At 37.9% G+C, this 25,539-nt stretch overlaps 1 protein-coding gene across 14 annotated transcripts in view; it reads right to left on the bottom strand.

The window, feature by feature from the left end:
• LDB2 (LIM domain binding 2) overlaps positions 1-25,539 on the bottom strand; it is a 213,413-nt gene that overhangs the window by 123,584 nt on the left and 64,290 nt on the right. For 8 of the 14 annotated variants that reach the window (XM_041402457.1, XM_041402458.1, XM_041402449.1 and 5 more), the window contains one exon: positions 16,886-16,997. In XM_041402457.1, the coding sequence (XP_041258391.1) occupies positions 16,886-16,997 (112 nt within the window). The remainder of the gene's footprint in view (positions 1-16,885; positions 16,998-25,539) is intronic. The other 6 variants (XM_041402460.1, XM_041402459.1, XM_041402461.1 and 3 more) reach the window with 1 other exon arrangement.

Here is a 25,539-nt window from a genome sequence, read left to right as displayed (position 1 = left end):
ATAGCAATGACAGCAGAGAGATGAAAGATTATCTGTTGTTTTGAAAGATAAATACATTCCAGAAATAATAAAAGCATCTTTAGTGACAGCAAAGGAATCTATACAAAAGCTCTGTAAGAATAAACAGGATATTAGCTGAGATTCATTACTGCCACCATTGTAGATGTCTATATTTAAGCTAGTTCAGCAACAGGAAAAACCTGATTGCTGCTATTCTCAGTTATACAAGGCATCTGAGATGTGAAACAGGAAGTTAGAGTTCTTTTGGAAGAAAAAAAAAAAAAGAAAATGTAACTTTTAAGAAAGGTTTCCACTGATCTAAGTCTGTTAATGATTCTCAGCAATCCCACTAAAGAAGTCTGAACTACATTTGAAACAGGAAAAAAAAAAGAAAATTCCCTTTGAGGATTTGTAGACATTTTCAAGTCATCCAAGGAAACATTTACATGTTTTGTTAAGTGATTTTTGTGTTATCTGTCATCCCTAGAACATGATTCATGTCTATCATTAGTCTGAAAAATAAGCAATGAGTTAAAAAGTTGGTACATGTTTTTTCATTTTTAAAATTGTACCAACCAGTCAGAGAGACAATGGACAGGCAAAAAAAAAAAATCACATATGCTTTGGTTTGTACTGAGACAGGGAATTCTCGCCATTTGTGTAGGGCTGCTAGCACTGGGCAGAACTCATCCAGACACAGCACTATGATTTTCAGTGTTGGTGAAGAGGGACTGATGGCATCTACCTGGACTTGCGCAAAGCTTTTGACACTGGACAACACAACAACCTTGTCTGCAAACTGGAGAGACATGGATTAGGTGGATGAACCACTCAGGGGACAAGGAATTGTCAGGATGGTTGTGCTCAAAGAGTTGTGGACAAGTGACATTCCTCAGGAGTCTGTACTGGGAGCAGGGCTGTTGAACACCTTTATCAATGACGTGGGCGGTGGGATCAAGAGCACGGCTGCAGATGAACCAATCTGTGATGCAGAAAGACTGGAGGGAAGGGATGCCATCCAGAGGGACCAGGGCAAACTCAAAAAGATGCTCTGGGGGTGAAGCACTTCTGCTATAAAGACAGGCTGAGAGAGGTGTTGTTTTAGCCGGAAGAAGAGAAGGTTCCAGGGAGACATTATAGCACCTTTCAGTATTTAAAGGGGGCTACAACGGAGTTGGGGAGGGACTTTTTAGAAGGGGATGTAGTGATAGAACAAGGGGTAATGGCTCTAAACTAAGAAGGTGGTTTAGATGAGCTATTAGGAAGAAATTCTTTACAATGAAGGTGGTAAGATGCTGGAAAAGGTTGCCCAAAACCACCTGTGGATGTCCCATCCAGGAAGTGTTCAAGCCCCCATCCCAGACTGGGTGGGGCTTTGAGCAACCCGGTCTAGTGAAAGACGCTCCTGATCATGGCAGGGGGTTGGAACCAGATGATCTTTAAAGTCACTTAAAAAAACCCCCACACTACGACTCTATAACTAAATATGGTGCAATTTGAAGTATAATAATGGGAAAATAGATTGGCAAATGATGAAGAGGAAATCTAAGAAAGAGCTGCTTACTTCAGTCCAGAAAATCTAAAACTAAGTCAAAATTTCAGACCAATATTTTGATGAAGAGTGCTGGAGCTCTGCCATGAATGAACAAGAAAATTATTTTTGTTTAAAATATACAGAGCTATCTGGATACTAGCTTAAAAAGGTAATTATCAAATGAAAGAGAACTGTTGCATTGCTGTGAACCTGCATAAATACTTTTACAATTACTGATGTTTTGGCCTATTGTTGTTTTAGAAAACCATGCATTTTAATGCTTTTGCATAAAATATGTTCAGCTACATTGTCTGGAATAGGAGGTTTACTCCTAAGTAGTCAATCAAATGTTATCTTTCCCAGACTGCTTTTCAAATAGGAAGGCTATATATGCACAACATTTTACCAAGGTTGTTGTGCCAGAAAACTGGGTACTCTAATAATTACTTTACGAAAAAGCAAAAGTTTCATAACTGACGGTGAGACTCTAAACAAATAAACCAATATTTTTAATAATGATTTTCCTTTTCCTCAGATGGCTGTATATAATGACAAGTATGATGGATATATTAATGAGAGGTTTACATGAACACTTGTAAAAATGACTGTAAGAATTAGTGATCTCTGAAAATTTTGCTCTGTGTCCTTTTGACTCATCATTGCATAGGTAAGGCACAAGAGTATATATCAAAAGCTGGAGGTTTTTTTCCAAACACTGTTGCCTTGAATATAATTAGTATAGTAGGATGCTCTTTTCTTGTTGCTTCCTTCCTTAATAACTAAACTAGCTATACATATCAAACATCATTTCATAAATTAGCAGTGACAAAAATAGTATAACTATGATGGTATAACGAAAGAGAAGAGTAACACATAAGCAGTTGAAAAGCTTCCAAAAAAAGGTTTTTTTCAGTGAGAATGAAAATCATATAGTAATGTGCATTTGAAACACTGTATTGTGCTATTGTAACACAGCTGTCTGATGCAGGCTCCCAGCTCTTTTCCTCTCACATTAAAACTGTTCCAGAATTTCATGGTAAATGACTCATGGTTGCCCCTTTCAATCCTGCTGACTTTTGCTTTCAAATTCAAAGCACACAGAAGAAGTACAGTTTAGATCTTATCAACAGGTCTAGAGAAATGTGTCATGGTCTGGTGAGTAAATGTATCAGTTTCATAAAGACAAATTATATATATGCTGTGCAATTCCAATAAACCTTACTTTAAAACAGAAGTGACAGAAGGGGAATACTCAATTGACATGTAAACCAGAAAATACTCATGTGCCAATATTATCTCATTAAAGCATTGCTTAAAAATGGTTTGAACATGCTCCCTGTAAACAATATATTTTGTTTGCTGTCTCTGCTATTAACTAGCACTTTCAGTAGATACTAAGATGTCTTTAAACATTCAACTCAAACAGACTTGAATGACTATCTCATAATATCCTATATAAACAAGCAAAAATAAAATAATGACATTCTTCTCCTTTCTAGTAGGACATCTAGAAGTTGGGTAATGATGAATGCTTGTCCTTGCTAACTCTCTAGCAGGCCACTTCATTCCTTTCTTGGAACAAGATGCACTTGTGGTGGTCCAGTGCATGGAAAGCTCTGTTCTGTGGACTGTGCCATAGCTCTCACCGACTGCTTCTGCTGAGAAGCTACACTGCCATTTCTGTCCTAGCTAATGCCCCCCATGGACATTACCCTCATTTCTATTACTTTTCTGTGCTGCTGCTGACCAGTGTGCTGATCAGAATGACCAGATACACACACCTGTGTTCAGGCTAGCAGTAACTTGCCAAAGAGAAGCAGGCATTGATCCTAATTCCAGCAGCTGCAGCAAAAGCCACACCAAAAGCTCATGCTCCACTGCAGTGTTCTCAGATGCCAGGGGTTATTCAAATTGAAGCTGACAGAACAATCTTAATCCTGCTTCCCTATGCATCTGTATCACAATAATACAGAGTGTAATTACATGATCACATATATTTGCACAAATGAATTTGATAGTATACAAATTTACTACAGTGTGAATATATATGTGTGCACCTTTCTACGATCAAGAGACACATCAAGGAATATTAATACTTACTTGAAATCATGCAGTTCACAATATATCTGCAGACATATTGGTTACATTCTGTTGAAAGTTATTGCTAGGAGCAGCCAAAGTTATATTTATTATATCTGGGCTCTCTACTGTAGAATCACATCATCGGATCTTAAATAGGTCTTTTGTCTTTGTTATTATTAAAGAGAACTGATGGGGGGAAAGAAGCTTTAGAAGAAAGCATTTTGGGATTTAAGACTGGCTTTCAAAGTATGCCAAGAGCATGCATGATGACCTTATTAATGGGATGTGGTTTCTGCATAGCACTCTAGGACTGTCAGATGGGGCTGATTCCTCAACCCAGCGTGGGGGAAGTAGGTCCAAGCAGCAAAACAAGCTACTGCCAAGCACTGGAGGGGCTGAGGCACAGCTGTAGAGCAAGGCTGCTCTCACAAAGACTAAAATAAGTGAAAAGTGGGGGGATTGTGTGCTGAACAGTGTACTTTCTCCATAGCTCTAGAGCAAAAAAAAAAAAAAAAACCAAAACAACCAGGTGTTTGAGGAAGAGGAATTGTCATCAGACCAGAGAAGAGCATTGTCACAGGAACATAAGTGATGCTGAGTATACAGAACAGACTCCTCCAGGACTTGGATGCTTTCCACAGAAGTAAGGGAGAACAGCAGAGGGTTATTAGGTCTATGGTATAAATTATATCAAAAGTAAAATTAAATGAACTTTTTATCCCAGGATGGCACAAATTGCATCTGGCAGGGTGCCTAATGAAGGCATTATCACAAAGGAATTCCTACTCCATACCTAAATTCACACTCACTCTTTAGCTCAGTTAGGGAACACTTTTCTGAAGTCAGTGGCTGAATCACATTGCTTTGGTCCATGATGTGGAGAGGTCTCCAAGCTCACAAACTCCACAGCCTTTGTAAGGAAGGAGTCAGATGGACTCCAGGAATGCACTTAATGCATGCCAGCCACTAACAGGCAGATAGTTCACAAGACTGGGCTGGACCTAGTCTGAAATAAACCTCTGCCAAACATGAGCTATGTGGAAGTCCAAGCCCTCGATACTGCAATTCTGACTGCACTGCATTGCCTGCTGATGTCAGTGTAGCATCCAGCTGCCAGCACAAGAGATTATAAATTAAATCAACAAAGTACTAGCAGTACAAACTTTACCTTTCTGAAGGTGGCTGGAATGTATTGTCCAGACCTTTTCTTTCTGTTTAGTCAAGAACCTTCTCCATACCATAAGACAACTCCCAAGCTGTACACAAATTCACACTACAGGCTGTGCACATTTCACTAAGCTAAGTTTAACCCTTCTCAGTATAAGATATCCTCTGTTTGTTTCATTTGCATTTTAAAACTATTAACTAATTCCATTAATTGTGCATGAATAATGTAGAAAAGAAGAATACTGAACAGAAACAGTCTGGAAAGGAAAAACATTCCTTTGTTTTCCAGCTTGATATGTCTCTTCTTGGTGCAAGTGTACACGTGTGGCTCAAAATCTCTTTGCCTGGACATTTTTATTTTTTTTTTAAACCATGACCTGGAGCATCCCTTTGGATTACAGAATTTGATGCACAGCCAGCCATGCATGTGTAACTGTCCCTAAGAGCCAAGCCTCAGTAAAACTGGTGTGTCTACAATCTTGAAACAAAAATAGCTGTCAAATCAAAGCTAATTTTCCACAAAAGAAAGCACAGATCCACAGTTAAAGAATACCAAACTAGTTTGAGTTCAAAATTGCTTTAAAAAATAGGGACTTAAGTTTATAAAAGAGAAGTGTATTTTTAATCTCTCTAATATAATTTAATAATGGATGAATTTATTTTCCTTAAGGCTGAAGTTGGGGTGGGGTTGGGGGGAAGAACAAATAGAGGCAATATCAATTCTTGAGAGGGAAAAAAGTTTTAAAGTCTGTCAGCAACTAAAAGAGGGGAGGGACACACAAACAGTTATACAGCAGACTGCTGCTATCACAAGTGACATGAAAAATATGTTAGTGTTCCCTGGACCAGGGTTTCATTTTACCTTATTTTAGTGAATTAAATCATGTACTACAAAGGAATCTGGATCTGAATGAAAGGAACAAGATTGATATCAGGATGAAACGTAATGCTGTATTAATTCAAGTTCAGACATTAAAGACAAAAATAAAATTGAATTACATAGTGTTCTAATATTTCTGGACTAGATAAAATTGTATATAAAAGCCTTTATCATAGCCAAATGGAGTTGGGAGTAATGAATTTTCAATAGATACAACAAAATGGTCAACATCTACTTTCAGTACCCAGTGAACTGCATCAATGGAGTTGACTCAGAAGCAGCCACTGGACAGACAGCTGTGCACTGCTGCTTCTCTGCACATATTCCTGTACTGTATTCAAAACGGGAAGCTAAGAGTAGCCCACATCACAGATAAAAATCAGATGTTTGAAGCTGAATGGTGTGCAAAAGGTAACACTGATAATAAAGGAAAAGCACTTTTGTGACCCTGGAGTAAAGGCACAAGCCTCTCTGGCTCAAGGAACACTCACATGTAGGCAGTTTATTCTGGAGCAGAGCTATGGAAGAGACATCACCACGACTCTGCATGTGACAGTGCCCTTAAGCAATTTTCTCAAGCACTGACTGTTGATTCACATGTCTTGGCTGGGTGGCAGCAAGGAGAGAGCCCTACACAGTGTAACTACAAGGTTGCAGGTAATGCCGTGTGCTGTGGCAGTGTCTCCTCAGCAGACCAGAGCTTGCTTGCAATCCTTCTCTTGGCTTTCTCGTACAATATAAAACCAAGACTTTTAATGACCTGAAACAAGATACTTCAAAGAAGAGCATATCTGGAACAATGGACCTGCACTAGCACTTTTTCCTGCACAGGCAGAGCTGGACACCAGTGTCCTTCTGGGGCCAGGATATTCCCAGCAGTTCAGTAGAAAAGTAGTTCAAGCTCCACAAATACAAAAGAATATTATAAATCTTAATCATTCTGTTCCAAATCCCATACATATACCTATAAACTGTCCACTCTGATGTAAACTTTTAATAGTACCTATGTATTGAGTTCATTTGTCTTGAAAAATCCTAAGCAAATACTTCACAGAGACCACTTTCTGCGAAAATAAGGAGAGAAGAAACAAGAAATGCAAGGTACTGCTTACACTGCTATATGCACCAGAATGAACTTAAAATATTATGGTATAAAACCTATATGGATCAGAAGAGTGGAACAGCAAAATGTCAGCAACATTTTAAAGGTAATATAATTTGGAGTACAGAATTCAATATGATAAAGAATGATAGTCACTGTATAATATCTGAGCCTTCCCATACATAGCAGACTTTAAAAAAAAATCATGACTGCATTAATTCAAAGAAACTTTCAATATGGAATTGGGAATAGTATCTCAGTGTCCAGACTCAGCTTTTGGGTCTATTTCTACTAATCATGGAGCTGCAGCTGACCCAGTTTAAATGTATTTCTATAAAGATTCTATAATTTTTGGTGATGTTGCATGTTGTGTTCTCCTAAGCCATTTAAAATATTGCACTACAGTAAATACCTAGTGCCTAAAAATAAGGTACATCATGTGGAACAGCTCTACTGCATCATAGAAATACAATGTAAAAGTCTTAACAAAGTTTTATTTGGACATTAAACACAAGGATGCACATTTTGCGTAATAGAACCTGCACTATATTAGGATGCATGTTTGTGTATTTGACTGTGTTCTATTTGTGTGTGCATACAGGTCTGCAAGATTAAATTTGTGGGTAGAGGAGCAAATATTTTATTATCTGAACTTAAAAAACATCATCTGTGCCTACAAGCCCTGTCCTGACAGTGCTAAAGCCATGAAGTATTCAACACCACTAACTGCACTGGTAAGAGTAAATGCACAATACAGAATTTATAAATTATTACAAAGTCATCCTCATAAACATAACTTCCCAGAAGAATTAGGAATTTTGCACTGGATCACTTATACCTGAATATTCAAAAAGGGAAGAAAAAATCTGGCCCATAGTTTAGTTATTCAGTGCTCTATAAAAGGAAATTTATTTCTTAAACCTTCAGGCAATCCATGTGCTCAGAAGTGTTATAGTTTATGCCAATTGAGAATAAAAACACTATACTTAATTAAATTCCTCTCTGTTTTAGAAATGAGACAACAATATGAAAAAAATTTAGAAATGAGACAACAATATGAAAATATCCTCTGCCACAAAACTTCTGTATTTTTATGGTGTCACTTAGGTACTTCATAAAGTGAGGTGTTTCACTTCTGAAAAAGAAAGAACATGAATGTAACAAAACAAAAGGAAAAGAATTAAAAATGCAGAAAAAAAATTTCTTGACTACTAAGAGAAACATGAATATTCTCATCCAGTCTTGTTTCTTACAGGAACTCTGTAACTATGTTAGGACATTTTTCTGAAAGAACATAACATATATGAACTTATCATCTTAAAAATCACTTGATAACATTAAAAGTTGAAGCACTAACCACTGGATATTTTCAATTTCATGGGAAAAAATCTAAAATACCTCTAGTAGAGCAACACTTTTATTTCTCAAGAAAAGAAAATTAATTTAATGTACTGACAACATTTGAAGCCAAATACAGTTTTTCAGCAAAATGGAGAAAGTTCTGACCAATTCCTCACAATTGCCATTACACTATGCAGAGAAAGCAATTAAGAAATTATTTAGCCTGAATTTTAAAATAGTGTAAAATTGGTTAACATTTTGATGTAAAAAGCTATATTTCCATTATTTAGCATGAGTTTCCATCATTTTATTAACATCACCTCCTGCAGAAAGAACTGAATGCTACATAATTTGGACCAATTGGGTGAACAAAAGCCAACCACAACACAGGGATTATTTGTATTGAGCAGGGGAAAAGCCCATAAATCACTGTGATTCTCTCATGTTAATTTTGCCTTTATTCTTTCTCCTTCTGAATGGACCAAAGATACCTCTAATGTGTCATGTCCTATGACATTAAGAGTTCTCCCAAAGAGGGTTTATCACTTAAATTGTTTATACAGCAGCAAAACCAATCTGATTGACTGGAGTTTCAGAAATTGCAATTAGAGGCTCCATATAATTGCACGGTATTCACATTTGGAGTTAGTAGCCCTTATTACACGAGCAGCCCTTTTCCATGTCCCACTGCACTGACACAGGGTCTCCCGTATTGATTTGTACCAAATGCTTAGCTACAAGCAGAAGAAATCTGGGATCTCCCTTTGCAAGATTACTGAAATCTAACATTATTTGTTAGGATAGTTGAGAAAGAGGCTGATGAAACAGTTTTCATGATAAACTTTTCCATGGAGTACCTAACTGATGCTGTGTGTGCACACAGGCAACACCCACACACGTTGATGTGCCTGGCACTTTGCAGTGAACCTTCTTTTGTATTTTGAAGGTATTGGTAACTCAGAGGTGCAGGAACACTAAGCTAGCTAACAAGACTGCAGCTGGCAGAGGTGAAAGTCTAATTCATGCCTGCTAATTGCAAATCAGGAACTAGCAGGAGCTATTCCTTTAACATCTGTCAGTAATATGGAGAAGATGAAAATGCTCTTTTGAAGGAAACTGGTGGAAGATGCTTATGCAAAGTCTTGCTTAGCCAGCAGTATTAGAAAAGCATTATTTCTACTACTCAAAATTGGAAATAATAAGGTGTTTTTAATCACAAAAAGGCTAGCATCCAAGATGATTAAGTTGTTCCAGAAGTGGTCATGATGGCTGAGACTTAACTAGAATAGGGGACTGAAAGCTGGCACCAGCTCTGGGACCAGTGACTTCAGGGAAACAGAGGTGAAGGTCAGACAGCCCCCGAGTGCAGGAGTCCACAAACTCCCCAAGGAATCTCTCCAAACACTCCATTTTTATCACTGGTAAGAGTGAACCCCTCAATTTATTATTTTTTTAATATATATGTATTTTAAAATTTTTATTTTTTTTAAAGCAATTTAAGGCCTTCATCTCTTCTCCTGCTCATCATGGCTATGGAAACAGACCACAGACCTTTTATTGATATGTCCTGTTATTGTGTCCCATTTTCCTCTTTCTTTTTTTCCATGTCTTCTCTTCTGCAGACTGACTGACTCAAATTCTTCAATTTTTCTTAGTAAGTTTATTTCAAGATTTTTGCTTTGCCCTGGACACTCTCCAATGAGATCACCTGTTTCTGTACAAATGCCATCCAAAACATGCATTCAGTACACACAAAGAAAAGGAAATCCCAGTCACAGGAGAGATACAGCTGGTGCTTCAGAATACTGGATTCACCATAGCTCAGCTGATGGGGAGAAAATACAGAAAAAAGCTATTCATGAAAATTAAGAATCTGTTAAAGAGACTTCCTAAGATATCTAAAAGATGCAGCTATAAGGTGAAAAAGAAAACAATTCTGGCAAAAAAAAAGTAAGTAGGAAAACTAAGGCAATAATTAGAAGGGAAAAATCCTGATAATTATGATGCCTGTAGAAAATAAAAACAAAGATAAAAAGGGGGAAATGTTCTGTAAAAACATACTATGAAATATAAAATATTAGAATGAGATGCTGAAGTTGGCAGTGAAAAATTTGTATCCACAAATGTTAGAGAAAATAAGACTTTGAAATTTATCAAACTTTAATTTAATTTGGGAACAGAAAAACTTTCAACATATAAGAAGCTTTTTTGTTCCACTTTTGGAAAGAATGTTCATTTTGAGTGAAAAGTGCCTTCTAGTCCATTGGCAACTAAGATGGATCTTAAATAGCATCTATGAGAAGTAAATGTTTTGAAATTAGCAGTTCTAAGGGGTTTTTTTCACATTTCTATCTGGTGCTATAAAATATTAATTAAAGAAATAAAAGAACTACTGGGGGAATTTTAAAAATCCGCTACTCCTGAGCTGATATTTAAGGGACACTATAGAGTCAGGGAACAGCACAACATAATACACTTGCTTGATATCAATCCAGACAAAATAGTGAAAAAAATTATACAGGATTTAACTGACAAAGATTGAAGTGAAAGGGATGTAATTAATGCCAGTCAACATGGGTTTATGCAAAATAGCTCTTGTCAAACAAATCTCATTTTATTCTTTGATGAGCTTACAAAAGTTTGGGTGATAAAGATAAGTGTATGGCTGTAATACACTGAGACACCTGTAAAGCATTAAACTTTCTAGTGCATTACTTATATTCCTGCTAAAGTTTATTAATATACAATTCTCATAGAGTATATATAAAATGAATTGAGAACTATTTAAAACATCAATTTTAGGAAGTAATTGTTAATTAGAAATCATTAGCTGGAGGATGGAGTGGCTAGTGGTGATCCAGGCAATTGTGGACCTTTTACATCAGATTTTAATGAAATTTTTACCTATCTTCTGAAATTAAATTCAAAACTATTGCCAAGAAACTTTGAAAAAACCCAAAACTAGAATAGTGGTATATAAAGATGAAGACCAGGGAGTCACACAGAATAAGCTGTCTCACAAAGCCAATTTACTGTGTTGTACCTGAAAGATCAAATGATGTTTAATGACTGTGATTTCTTGGGAAAAAAAATAAAGGGAAAAAGAAAGAAGATGTTCCTGGAAATAAAACAATCTTTCTCTAGGCAAATTTAATTTTCTCTCTAAGACTTATAGGAGAGAAGCTAGATGAGAGTTTTAGAGAAACCTGGGGTGATAATGTAGCATGCTGGCCCCTCAAACCATCTTTTTGAAAATAGTTATGCAAGTGGGTAATGTGTAATGAACTTTCCCTGTTTATTCCCAAACTATGCTTATAAGAAATACCCACTAGATGTAGCTTCTCACCATTAACCCCTGCATTTTTTTTCAATAATGGGCTATAAAGTTACCTGCATTGCACAGATTATAGAAACAGGGAAAAATTCACAATGAATCTGTTGCAGCTTCCTTTGAATAATTTGTAGTAAAGTCTGAAATGCACTTATGCAATATATTCTAAAGGCACACAGAAAAACTTAGATAAGCACTTCAAAGTTGTTGATTTTGCAGCTTGGCCCAAAGCTCTTTCTGAAACTATTGCCCAGTAAAAACCCCCTACCTTCCTTCCTTCCTTCCTTCCTTCCTTCCTTCCTTCCTTCCTCTTACTTTCTAGCTCACGCTTCCTTTCTTTCTCTTTCTTTTCTTTTCTATCTAAAAATAAAAAAAAAAAAAACAAACAGGGTTCATGAGCCAAGTAGAGAAAATGAAAAAAAAAAGAGCATAAAATGCAAAACATCGTATAGTTACCTTGTACATTCCAAACACAAACTGCAGTAGAAATTATAACAGAAAATACATATTCAATTATCAGCTACAGATTCAGAGCAACAATAAAACTGAAATCACTATATTTTCCTAAGGATAGAGAGAGCAAAGAGCTCAAATTGTTCCTTTTGAAATTTCTACTGTGTAACATTATGCAATGCCATATAAAATTGGGTGATGAAAGCCTATAAAAACTGCCTGAAATTCTCAATATATTCTACATCTATAAGCTTAAATAAATCCATTTTGAGGACTCCATCATATCTACCACACATGAAATGTTTTTACAGCTACAAATGTAATAGCTCATGCTTTTGCTTCCTCACAGTATTATAGTTCCTCCATGGACAGAAATCATTTAGTGAACAGAAGAGAAACGTAGACAAGCTCTAATTTTCTGTACAGTGGCAACTGCATTAATTATGCATTAAAATAGCACTTTCCCTGAAAGAGTTAACTTTCTAGCTCCTATTCTCTGCAGTGCTGCATAAACACTGCACATTATTCTTACTGAGCATGCTTCATCTTCCCTGTCTCCCCAGTCTTGGGCTGTCAATCACCTGTCAGTCCCTACCACATCAGCACAGTGCGCATCACCAGGCTGTCAGCACAGCAGCTGATGAGACTCTGCTAAGAGCTGTCAATCAAACTTGTTTCTCTTATCTGTTCGGGAAATATTTTGTCTCTGAGAAACAAAGAACCTGGGCAACAATGGATCAGAGTCTAGTATTTACTCTTTTACAGGGATAGAAGCCTCTTAACGGGAAATGAATGCTTTATCCACAACAAGGAAACAAAAATTCTGCTTCATTAGGCATATTTTCTTTTTTTCTGTTTTGTTTAAATCCTATTTATTTCTTGAACAAACAAATCAGGGCATAATATATTAAAGCAAATTTCTTTTTGCTCTCACTGTAGAGTGAACTTTATGTGTTTACGTCCTAGTTTCTGTTGACTATAATTCATTGCAGTGTAACACAGGTAGCATCTCTACTTTTGGGAATCTTTCCTTGTCTTTTAGCATTGGAATTGGATGCATGAGGTTTCTCTCCATCTCAGGGTAGCCAAGCTACCCTGAAAAGCCAGACAAGAGAAATGCATAATTTACACCTTTGTTAACTTAAAATATATCTTTATTTTCTGCAGCATTTTCATTAAAATTTCAACACAGAATTCAGTAATATAAGTAGGGTTCAGACCAAAAGAATAGCTGAGGGGTATAAGCAAGTATGAGAAAAACATATTTTCAGTGTCTGTTTGAAAGAAAATAGTATCTTGTTTCTGGAATGCTGTGCCAGGGAGAAAGGATTGCAGAAGGTAAAGTTCTTGCATGTACAGAAATCAAATACTGAAGAAAGACAAAAGGAGCTGTAAAGATGGGCACAGCAGCTATTTCTGGTCTGACACAGAATCTCTGCATGAAAAAGTTAAGCTGGGCTTTCAAGTCACATCTATCCAAGGCAGAATATTGTTTTGCACAGATAACTAGGTCTAGGTCTAACAAACCTGGCAATCAAATTAATTAAAGCAGGTGGATCACTGAACTAACAAACCTCTGCTCTTCCCAGGGCATAAGTAAGTATTTTTACATGCTGTGCCATACAGATACAGGGACACTTAAAGCTAGCTTGAGTATCAATTCATAGTGTCGCCTGATGTGAAGCAAAGTAAACATAACCCAGTGACTTAAAATCCCCATTTTGAACCATATCTATTTTTCCCTACAAATGAAAGCATCTCAGAGCTGACAGCTGAAGAGAAACATTGAGAACAGCAAAGGGAAGAAAACTGCTTTTCTCAGTATAGAGAGGAAAGCTGTGAAACATGGTAATATGAATGAAACACCTAAAAATATTTTGTGTTCTTCATAAAGCTGCAGTTTTGAGCCATGAAAATAAATAAGCAACTTTGTTTTCTGAGACAACAAAAAGAAGTTGAGTTCACAACCCTTATAATCTCTTGGACAAAACTGTATATTAAAGTTAAACCAGAAAGGGAGGCAAATAAAAGTGTTTTGGATTTTGTTGTTGGTTTTTTGTTTTTTTTTTTTAAATCTTCTACCATTTACACAAACACTGATTTACAGGCCTGCTCTAAACATTTGCATTGGCTGTGGAGTTGGACTGTTCAGGTAAGAGCAGAGGGCAGAGAGAGCCAGCTGGGAAACAGGCTATGATACGAAACTCACAGAAAGAAAAAGTTTACAGCAACCAAGGGAAAAAAGCCCCAAAGAAATTTGGGAACTGCACTCAAGATCAGTGCCCAGCAGCCTCCCACAACATTCTCGAGGGGCTTTGAAGAAGGAACCTGGGGCAAAACAGTGTGCTTCTTCACGTCTCTCATGGCTTAGCACAAGGGCTAAACAGCCCCTGAGAAGAAGGAGGGAAATGGACTGGGAATTGCCATAACCCGGAGAAAATGAGGCCACGGACAGCAAAAAAGTTTTGTCCTTTCCACACACGCATGCACGCAATGGGGTTTTTTGAATTTGTTTGCTCCAAAAGAGAATATTTTAGTTCTCAGAAGAGGGAAAACATTGCCTAAAGGAAAAAAAAAATAAGGTGGTGGCCACAACCAATGCCAGAGATGTCAGCAAACTCTCACAGGCTGAAGCAAGACAAAGGCAGGCTATTTTGACCTGAATCCTAGAGCAAAGGCAAGAGGTTGGCATCTTTCATCACTTTCAGCTTTATAAACAACTTCTCAAAGGATGCCTTTTTCTCTTTTCCTGGGTCTTATCTTGGTTCCCTCCATTACTGTCTGCACATGCAAGAGTAAGAACAAACAATTTGTCTTTTCTCTTTCCTCTCTGCCAGTTCCAATGTGTTTAATGCCCTCTCCATCCTAAAGAGCATACACACTAGGCAAGGAGGCAGGTGTCTTGCTGGAGACAGCACAGATGAAGAAAAGGGCGATTTTGTTTCACTGCTTTCAGAACCCCATGTTCAGTGCTGCAACCATGTGCCATGGGCTCCTAACAGGAGCCACAGCCCCTGGTCAGCAATTCCACCAGCTTGGAATGGAATTTCTGGGTGTCACTGTGGTTCATGGGAGATGCCAAGGCTACTCATAAGAGAACAGCAGAGCCTGAGCATGGCTTGGACAAGCAAAACGGAGCTGTAAGGGGAGCAGACTTCTCTGTTCTCAATTCCTGGTCATGATTTTGGACACAAAGTTCCCAGCTAGGAAGAGACAGCTACTCTTAGCATGTAACCTTCACTCTGCAGCCACCACAAGCAATGCCAAAGGTGTCCCCAAGCAGGGACTAGGACAGCACAGAGGCCTCAAGACTCCTCTTAAAGCCTTCTCAGAAGGCAATGGAAATCTCAAACTGGAACAGCCACAAGCATGCTCTTCAGAGTTTCACTGAGTTAGAATACTGCTCATGTCAAAAAGCATCACTAATACTGTAGTTCAGTAACTACTGACTTACTATTAACTATTCACTACTTACTAAATATCAACGAACAAAGGAAAGGAAACATTAATTACCAGCAAAGAGCCTTAAATGCAGAGCTTCAATTCCAGATGCTGAGAATAAACCAATCAGCTTGTGCAGAGGTCAGAAATTAAAACCAGAGGAAAAATTCTGTGTACTAGTCACTTTTAAAAGCATGACTACAGTAACTCGATCTTTCAATCATTCTTATCAGCAACAATGCTAAGAATCCCAGTATTACCTCATGCCAAACTGTCCCAGTTACAGACAATGCAACCATTATCAAGCATTTGTGACAACAGGAGTATTTTACACGTTGACAAATTCTTTCATATGCAGCACTGTTTTCCAGAATCACAACTCCCTCTGATCTAACTGGACATTAATTGCTTTTTTGCTGATGTATCTGTGCCTTCTGGACTGATAACACAACTAGCAAATCTGATATCTGACAAGTTGACTCAACCTAATCAGGACAGATCAGCTGTTACCAGCGTTGCTATAGGCTGTAATTTGAGGACCTTTAGAGAGTTATCACTTGCTTTGAAAAGCAAGAAACTGTAATTCTGTCAACACTAATCCCAGAAACATGCATTCTAAGTGGTTGTTATTTTTTCTCCAGAAGAAGGTAACACTTGTCAAATAAATACCTGAGATAATTGATAATAGGAATTAGAAGTATGTGAGTGATAGGCTGACAATCAGTCACTCTCATGAAAAAGAAGAACCTCAGAAGATTCAGAACATTAAATAGAGAGCACAATCTGTCACCATGAAGCAGGGGTCACTCTGAATGGAGTCAAACAATTGGCAGTGCAGTTTTTCAATATTTACTTCCCTCTCTGTTGCTTGGTGCTAAAGCTGAGTGAATTATTCACTTCAAACAATTTATTCAATGAATTTTGTCCCTTTTTGCTGCTCAGCATGTAGAGGCAATGGATTCCAATGCCATCAGATTTATTCACGGCTTCACTTTTATTCAAGCTTTCACTTAGTGCTCAGTGGAGAGTATTCCAGGCTTCCACTGCTGCTCAGACAGCATCCAAGGCTGATCCTTAATGTGGGCAAGCAGCACAGATCCACACTGTTGATGGAATAACACTTATCTACATCAGCAAGGACAGAGATTTTATTTTGTTGTTTTTCTGATCCCTCTTTAATTTTGGAAGCCCTTCCAGCAATAATACTGATATTTGCTATGAAGTTCCCTTTCTGTGAACGAGACTCAACACTTGAATTTTTGCAGAAGACAAATTACCAAAGAGTGCAAGCACAGCCACAAAGCACATTAAAAAAAAATCCAAAGATTGTATTTTACAATTTGCTTCATTCCACTAAGAAATAATTTATTTTCATGTAATAAAACTCAGAGGAATTCCATAAAAAAATTGATTCCTAATTCATGGAATTCTTTAATGTAACTTAATAGTCACTGAATATACACAAGTGACTGTGTCGTTGCCAGGGTTGCATCTGTCTTGTACAGATAAACTGTTTTTAGAAACTCATACTTAACATTAGAACAAAAAATATACATTTCTTACTGTATCGCTTTGGTCCATCTTCCAAACAAAATGAAAGTGTTAAGGTTGCATCATCTTCAAAAAATTCAGTTGCAAAGGCATCCCACCAGAGGTTGTCACTATCCTAGGAAGCAACAGATCATTCACTTAACAGGAGGCAAAATGAAAATATGTTTATCTGTGGTAAAAGAAATTCAACAGGATCACACCTAGTTTGGCTCCTTCACTTGTGGTTTTGGGGTACAGATGTCTATATGATATTTCAAACTAATTTTTCCTAGATAAAGTTCTAGTTCTAATTTAGGAAAAAAACATGAAATGCTTAATTTACTGTACAATAAACTTTCATTTAATCCAGCATACTAAATATGTAAAAACTTTTCCATAACATTTTTTCTCTAAATGTTAGATATGGTTTTATAAATCAATGGCAAATAAAGCAATTATGAGTTTTCCCTCCTTTTCTGGGCTATGTGTCTCAAATGCTTGGTCCTGGTAATGAAAAATCCTTCAGTACTTAATTCTATAATGCTACATAATCTCATCATCAGCACAAGATGACAAGAAAGTTATTTAGAAACTAAATATAATGGCCATTCTACTCCAGTGCATTTAATATAAATACAATACTTCAGGTTGATTAAATACCAGCTAGTTACTCAAATGTAATTGTTGTGAGAAATCTTTACTTTTAAGTGTGATACAAGAAGTGAAAAAAAAAATGTTAAGATGACTTGTGCATACTTAGACTTACAGTAATGCACATAGCTGGAGCAGGGCAATTATTAAAATAGTGAACAATGTAAAACACATACTAACACAGCACTATAGGTAGTTCCTTGACTTTAACAATTGAACCAGGCATTTTCAGACCTGGATGATCAACAACAAGCACCCAAACCTCAATGTCTACCACCTGAGCAAGTGGTCTAGCTTGCAAGGGTTTTGCACAAGTTGGGCAACACAAAACCCACCACATGTTTCGTTCAAAATCTATGGATATATTTAATAGCTGGATTAGAAATTTTTGGTTCAGTCTCTTCTGCTCCTTTGAGGCCCCAAGACTTGTAGCACACAAGGTCAGTAACAAAGCTGGAAATACACCTCTGAAGATGCCCTGGCTGTACTCCACTCTATCCCACTCACAGCACCTTCTTTTCCAGTGAGCAAGGCCAGGTTCACTCAGCAGAGTGAGGTCTGAGCACCTCTTAATGCCTGAGCAACACAGATCTAAGCCAGAGATGAAGCAAACAAAAGTTTGCTTCACAGGAAAAAGATCCTGAGATAAAATGCCAATTTAAAAGAAAATATGCATCTATCATATTCATTATGTACACATGCAGAGCAATCTGGGGATTTTAGTTCTGCTGCTGTATTTCCTGATGATGTTATTTTTGGATTTCACTCCAAAATGTTAAGCAAGGTATACTTCCTCCCTCTCAATTTCACTTTGAGTTTTTGTCAAGCATCCAATGGAGAAATGGTAAGGACAGGTTTTAACAATCTGGTTCCTTCCAGAGACCCTAGAGAGACTTCTTGTCTGAGTCAGAGCCTGTAATACACTTTCTCTGCCAAGGCTCATCCAACCTGGCAGTGACAGGATCATACAGCCCTGCCATTCAGTCACACAGAGAGGTATCAAAGCTGTCCCCACATCTCAGAAATCTGCTGTCACAGAGAGCTGTTGTTCTTTCCTGCTGTAAACCTGATGAGTGCTCCCATGTGCAAACACTGCTGTGTTGAGTAGCCAAGCAGCCACAACAGTAAGCATGGAATACACAGTGTTAGGCATGGAATACACAGAGGTAAGCATGGGATACACAGAGGTAAGCATGAAATACACAGTGGTAAGCATGAAACACACAGAGGTGTTCACCACACCTCTGCAGAGGGCCCTGCACTCAGCACAGCCTGGGGGTTGCATTACAAGCCCAAACAAGAGTGCATTGTCCAACAAGCAGCTATGAGCTCCCACTCTGCCATTTGACTAAAGAGAGGCTGCAGAACCATTGAACCTTTTGTCAAAGGGAAGGAAGAGTGGAGGGAAGAATTTTAGCAATGCCACACACCACATTTGCAGCTCTTGTTAATGCGGTAGAGTATCACTGGAGCTACACTTGTGCATCCAATGACATGGGAACAGAAAGGACAGCATGGCATAGCCAGGACTTAACTGCATGTGGGAGAGATAGAGAAGAGCAGGGAAAGTGCAGGGCCTCTCCTCAAAGCCACACATATCCGCACTCACACGGGCTCCCAAGAAGTCTTGAAAGCAAGAATGTGGAAATGGAATTACTGTGGATTCCCTCCCTGGCTGGATGAAATATCCAGACTCTCTCACAGTTTGAACACAGTCCAAAGTCTTTATCTTAAGCTTTTGCATATTTTAGGTGAGGAAGAAAGAAGAATATAAAATGCAATACCCCACCCCAGAAAGAAAACTCGACCTTAAAAAAGAGTATATAAATCCTGTCAACCTTTGAAATACTCTGCTGGATTAATTTTCTGCCACACCCTTGTCACAGGTGGGCCCACCTACTCTCAAATACAAATGTGAACAAAACCCAATGAGGTATCCCCAGCCAAACCAGACTAGGATCCAGTTATTAAAAAAAACCCTTTTTTTTTTTTTTTTTTTTTTTTGCAAAATGGGGATGGTGAAGGCAAGACTGCCCTCAGGCATCTTTAACTTATGCTTTGACAGGTTATGGGGGATTTCGCCAGAGTAATTATTTTTCTATTCAACAATAATGAGAAATTACCATGGCAACCTCCCTTTCACATAGTGCACTCACATGCTCAAACACTGAAATAATGGCCTAAACATAACCAAAAAAATATTATTTCTCTAAAAATATTTTGTATTAAAATAAATTTAAGGAATAGGTCACAGGAGAGAAGAGGGCAGACATAGCCACAAGTTGGGTCAGGAGTGAAGATGCTGTGCTGCTGTGGCCAGGTACCCAAGCAGCAAAACGACTTCTTCCAACAACTGTCATTGTTCCCTCTGATCCCCTCCACCCCTGGTATTATTTGTAATTTGAAGCATGGCTCAAGTCTGAATAGGGTCTCCAAGTAAATGGAATCCTACTGTTTCAATATTTTTTCCTGACTCTGATTTTCCTTGGCAAAGGTAATCAGATTTTAAGTACAATGATGTTCTTTTTTCCCCTCCATCTAAAAGTCCCGTATGTTCACTGTGTGATCTGAGAGTCAAGCTGGGTTCTTCTTTACACCTTGCACACTTACATGATTAAGAGTCTGCAAGCTAAATGAGGCTTTTCCACTTGCCTGTGATAGATCTTGCAACTGGAATATGAGGCCAACTGAGACTATGGCATTTCCTCCAAATTCTTTTTTTTTTTTTCTTTAATGACTTGGAAGGCAGAACGGACTGACGTAAAAAGCCAGTACATGAAATCACACTTTAAAGGATGCAGATACCTTGCAGGACAGAAGTGGAACTCAAAATGATTTTGACAGATTGGAGAAATGATCTGGAATGAAGGTGAAATTCAATAAAGTCAGGTGACAAAAGAACAAAAACAAAATGGGGAATAACTGACTAAGCAGTACCGTAGAAAATGGTCCAGATCATGAAGCAAATATGTCAGCAATCAATTGCTCTTGGAAATAAGGCAAATGTCTTAGATACAATACCCTTCCACTCCAGCAAACACATCTCTAGAAAGACTTCAGCTGGAATAGTCTGTCCACTTCTGGAGTACTATGGCCAAGTCTGGGCCATCCACTCTTAAAGGAATTAGCTGAGAACCACAGCAATCAATGAGTTTAAATTCACATGCAAACAAAGCAACCAACCCAAAAAGACTTAGAGGAAGAAAGGTAGAAGGATCTAGCTGTGTTTTGTATAAGACAGAAGAAACTCACAGGGAACATGATGTCAGTCCTCAACTATATGAAAAGATTGCTATAAAGAAGAGTGAACGCTTGTCCTTGGTGGCTAACACAGATAGAAGAAGTAATAATTGGTTCAGTTTGCTGCCATTGCAGGTTGAGTGGATTAATGCCCTGTTACAAATTTCTAGGCTAGTGTTTTGCACAGGGAAAAGAGCTGCAGAGCACAACTTCTGTCTTCCCAAGGGGAGTGGGTATGGAGATCCTGCTGCCCATGAGCCACTGGCAGAACCTCCCCTGTACAGCAGCTCCACAGCTCATGCCCAGTGAGAACCTGAATTTGGTTTCTCCCTCACACTGCTTTTGGCTGCACATGTCCAACAGGTGAAAATAGTATATTCAAACAGAGTTACGGAAACAAATAAATACACTTCTGAATACACACAGGAAACACATCTGTTCTGAAGTCAGACCTTTTTTTAATAATCACTTTTTAGGGAAAACCTGAATTTTAAACATCAATCTTGGCATTGGACAAGGTAAAAATAAAAAGAGAGTGTGCACTTGGGAGCTTACATTTTTCTTCTGGCATCTGCAACCCTTCCCTATTGACACTTACTATTTTCAGAACTCTATACATCTACATTCCTGTTGGCAACGTATATGTGTCTCATATTCTTTTAAGTTAATGTTGCACAAGGAACTGCTATCTCCCTAAGGAAAGAACGGCATTCCTTCCCTCCTCCTGTTCCCAGCAAATTAAACTAGACTTGAGCTTTCAAAATGCAGTTCAGGATAAGATTATGCCATTAAATACACCTGGAAAACCTCCACAGCCATTACAGATTACAAAACTCACAAGTATTAAAAAAAAAATCTCACATTGAAGTTTATACTCAAAGCAGACAGAAAAACCATGAAAAATAAAATGTCCAAATATAAGAAACCAATATTTTTCCCCTGTAGTTCTAAATTAGACCAATATTGTCCCTACCTAATATATTTAAGATTCTGATAAAAATTGCTTATGAGTAACAAATTAATAGGGATCTATATATCTTAATTGCAGATTTGGAAATTTGAGTACTCATCTGTAGGTCTGGGCCTACAAAGCACAATGGTTTTATAATCTGGCATAGGGCTTTTTGTTATTTGTATACATTCAGTATGGACTACAGAGACTGAGTCCTAGATTGGTTTTCCTGGAAACAGTATGAACAGAGTGGAAGAGTGAAATGCTCACACGTATGTAGGTGGGAAACCCGTATATGGCTGTCTGTTACACAAGAAGATGCAAACCTTTCCTATTTTCCCAGTATCCCTGCTAATATGTGGTACCCTATAGTTAGGAAAAGTACTTGAGAAAGAGGACCAATCTGGTTACTCAGGGCTAGTTTTTAAGAACCTCTTCCATTGCTTTTCCATTTGTTATTCTATCCCATTTATTTTATTTCAAACATAAAGCATAGTTTACACAGAATTAAATATACCTTTAATCTGGCACCTAGTGGTATTTTACAGAATCTCCATCTCCCTTTCCCTGCCAGGAATGCCCGACTCTATTCCTTCCATTTGTTATTTCACACATATTCACAGTTTTAATGGTGTTGCTTTCTTTTACTTCACTTACTAGTGTGGCTGGATTCCATCTCTCAAACAATGTGTAGTAAAACTGGCTAAAAGATTTTAAGACTTGGCTTTGGTCATAAGTAGTTTTCTGTTCCATTATACACTTGCAACTTCTTGCCAAAACTCCGCTCAATGCCCAAAACATATCAGTCTCTCCAGCTCACTTAATAATTAATTGAACTATTGTTTACATTCCACTTAGGAACTTATCTTCAATTGTACAGTAAAGAAGCAACACCAAGTTTCTGTTTTATTGAAAAGGCAAAATACAGTCTTGCAACAGATCCCCACAGCAATACCTCCTCAGAGAGACTGACTGGGGTGCAAAATGGGGGCAACATCTCTGTTTCTCATGTAAATCTGGAGTAGGTTTAAAAATCCAAAGGAATTCCAGGGAAAGGCCCATAATAGGGAGATACTCTTACACAGTCACTGGAAATGCCTAATATATCAAGGATCCTATTTTTATTGCCTGTAAATCAGTACAATATCAGGCAACAGAAAATCAAACATGAATTATTTGATTTCAGATACAAATGGGAGAAACAAACAAATAAAATAGAAAAAGAGAGAGGCTTTGCAAAATACACAAATTGATCCATGCCATTTTCTTGTTGTACTCTGAACCCAGGCAGATGAGAATCAGCATAATTTTAGCAGAAACACTGTGCTGTAATGACACTGGCCATACAACTCAGCTTTGCAGATATACAGCTTTGAGATAATGTCACTTTTATGTCACAAATAGCAAGTCCACACTGGGAGATTTTACCAGAGGTTCAGATTAACTGAAACATACTGACACTGAAATAAGGACAACTAATATTTTTCTTGTGTTCAGAAGGATGGTTGACCCTTTCCAGTAACATATGCCCAAATTAGGTACCTTTTGTTAGAGTATTTGTGGGAAATACTCACTGGGCTGGCAAATAGCAAGACCAGTCTACACACAGCTCTATAGGAGCAGTTATTCCACTACATCTAAGCCACCTGATTTTTCCATCTACACAGATGCTACATGTATAACAATTTGGATATCCTTTTAAAATTGTAGTTCTTAAAATTACAGAGATTTTTAACTTAAGTTGTCAGGAAAGGATAAGACAGACACATACCCAGCTCAGTCTAATAACAGAATCAGAGAAGAATGCCTGGTCTAAAACCTATTATTTGTCAGTCTGTAAATTTTACTGAAGCTTGTGGACAAAAGAGAAATGAATTCTTAAATATCCACTCTCTACAGGTTTGACTATTCACCTGCAGCAGACAGGAGACTGCAGTTCAATACTTGTCTGTAAGCAGTACAGAGCAGAAGGAGTCAACTTGTGAAATGTGTCATTTCACTGGCTTCTTTAATTTGAATTCATTATTTCCATTCCTGAAACTTGTGCACAAGAATGGATAGGAGAAAGAAAGGGGGAAAAAGAGCAGTGAAGCTGGGCTTAAGACACACCCCACTGCCAATTCCTTACTGCCAACGTGGCACCATCCTTGAGATTTCACAGCAATATCATCGCTGACCAGCAGAAGATGCTCTTTTGTCCTTTTAAAATATATGGGATAAGATTGCACTTGGTCTCTAAGGAGAAGACCTATATTCTGGCTGTGAGAACAAAAAGACTGGGCATTAACAACCAAATTGTGCAGTTTTTACAGAGCTATACACTTCCACCCACAGCAGATTATCTGTTAGTACTTGGTATATATACAGCACATACTAAATCCATATTCAAAATTGTTTTAAATTGTAGCTCTTTTTTCAATAGGCATGAAAATATCTCTGGCTGGCTGGAAACAGTAATAGATTTTCTTAGTAGTATTCTCAATCCATGATCATTCCAGACAAATCACAGACCTGAGTTTTGTGTTTATCAAAAATGAACCACAGTTACATTTCTCTATTCTTCCAGAGAATACCCCACAGCCTCTGCCTTTGAGAATGGTTTATAGAGATGGAATATTAAGTGTGTCTATTATCTAATGTACTACTGTCAGCCATACAAATGTTCTTATTTTATTCTGACATTTTGACCTGATTTCTTTTTTACCTTGTTTACTTCCATCTCTATGAGTAAATGGAAGCTGCTATGCCATCTATCCGAATGAAAAGGCAATAACTAGTATTGCCATGAGTGAATATAGAGCATCAAATATTATGTGTCACTAGGGCACAGAAAAAAACTCATATTCCCAGCAAGATTACTAAATGAGTCTCTCTAGGTCTATCTATCCAACTGCACCAACTCCCAAGGCTCTAAAATTTAGTGAACACAAATCCCTCTATCATTTATTACAGTGAAAATAAAATTATTACTAACAGCATCTAAATACTACATTGGAACATGATGAAGACAGTCCTTGACACCTCCATTCTTCCACACTGGACTCTCCCCACCTCTTGGATTACTGAAGTCTCACAAAAGCACCTCGTGTATTGGAGACAAGTACAAAGCTGGGACCTTCAGAGGTCCCTGATTCGGAAGAACTGCAGTCTAAACTGTGATCCAACAGACTGTACTTTGAGAGGTCATAAGTGGCTCTTCAGCTGAGTTAAAAAACTTATTCTGCTATGTATTTTTCCTTATCCTTGTGTGAATCTGGTGATCTAGGTGGGAAAGGGAGCCACAGGTAAGACAAACCATCCTCCCAGTTACATTCCAGAGTCTTGCAGAAGTATCAAATAGTGAAAGGGCTAGGTAATGCAGCTACAAAGAGTGGATTTTATCATAAGAAAAGATTATATGGATTGAAAAGACATATAGAGAAGGAAACACATATCTCTATATACAGAAAGAAAGCCTGAGAGGGATTATTTACAAGGTTATGTGGTGATAGGACAAGGGGAAATGGCTCCAAACTGAAAGACAGCAGGTTTTAATTAGCACTGTGAGGGTGGTGAGGCACTGGCACAGGTTGCCCAGAGAAGTTGTGGATGCCCCATCCCTGGCAGTGTTCAAGGCCAGGTTGGCTGGAGCTCTGAGCAATGTGGTCGAGTAAAAGTGCCCTGCCTGTGGCAGGGGATTTGGAAGCAGATGATCTTTAAGGTCCCCTCCAGCCCAGACCATTATACACAACTCTAGCACAACTTTATCCTACAGGACTTTGAGAAAACTCTTGCTAAGACTCAGCAAGAGATTTTTAAAATTAAGGATATGCTTAAATGTTTTGCTGAGCTGAGA

The sequence above is a fragment of the Onychostruthus taczanowskii genome, unplaced genomic scaffold (assembly GCF_017590055.1).
Source record: "Onychostruthus taczanowskii isolate IOZ18803 unplaced genomic scaffold, ASM1759005v1 scaffold2, whole genome shotgun sequence".
Lineage (NCBI taxonomy): Eukaryota > Metazoa > Chordata > Aves > Passeriformes > Passeridae > Onychostruthus > Onychostruthus taczanowskii.
Note: the sequence above shows the minus strand (reverse complement) of the source record. Positions and strands in the feature narration are given on the sequence as shown.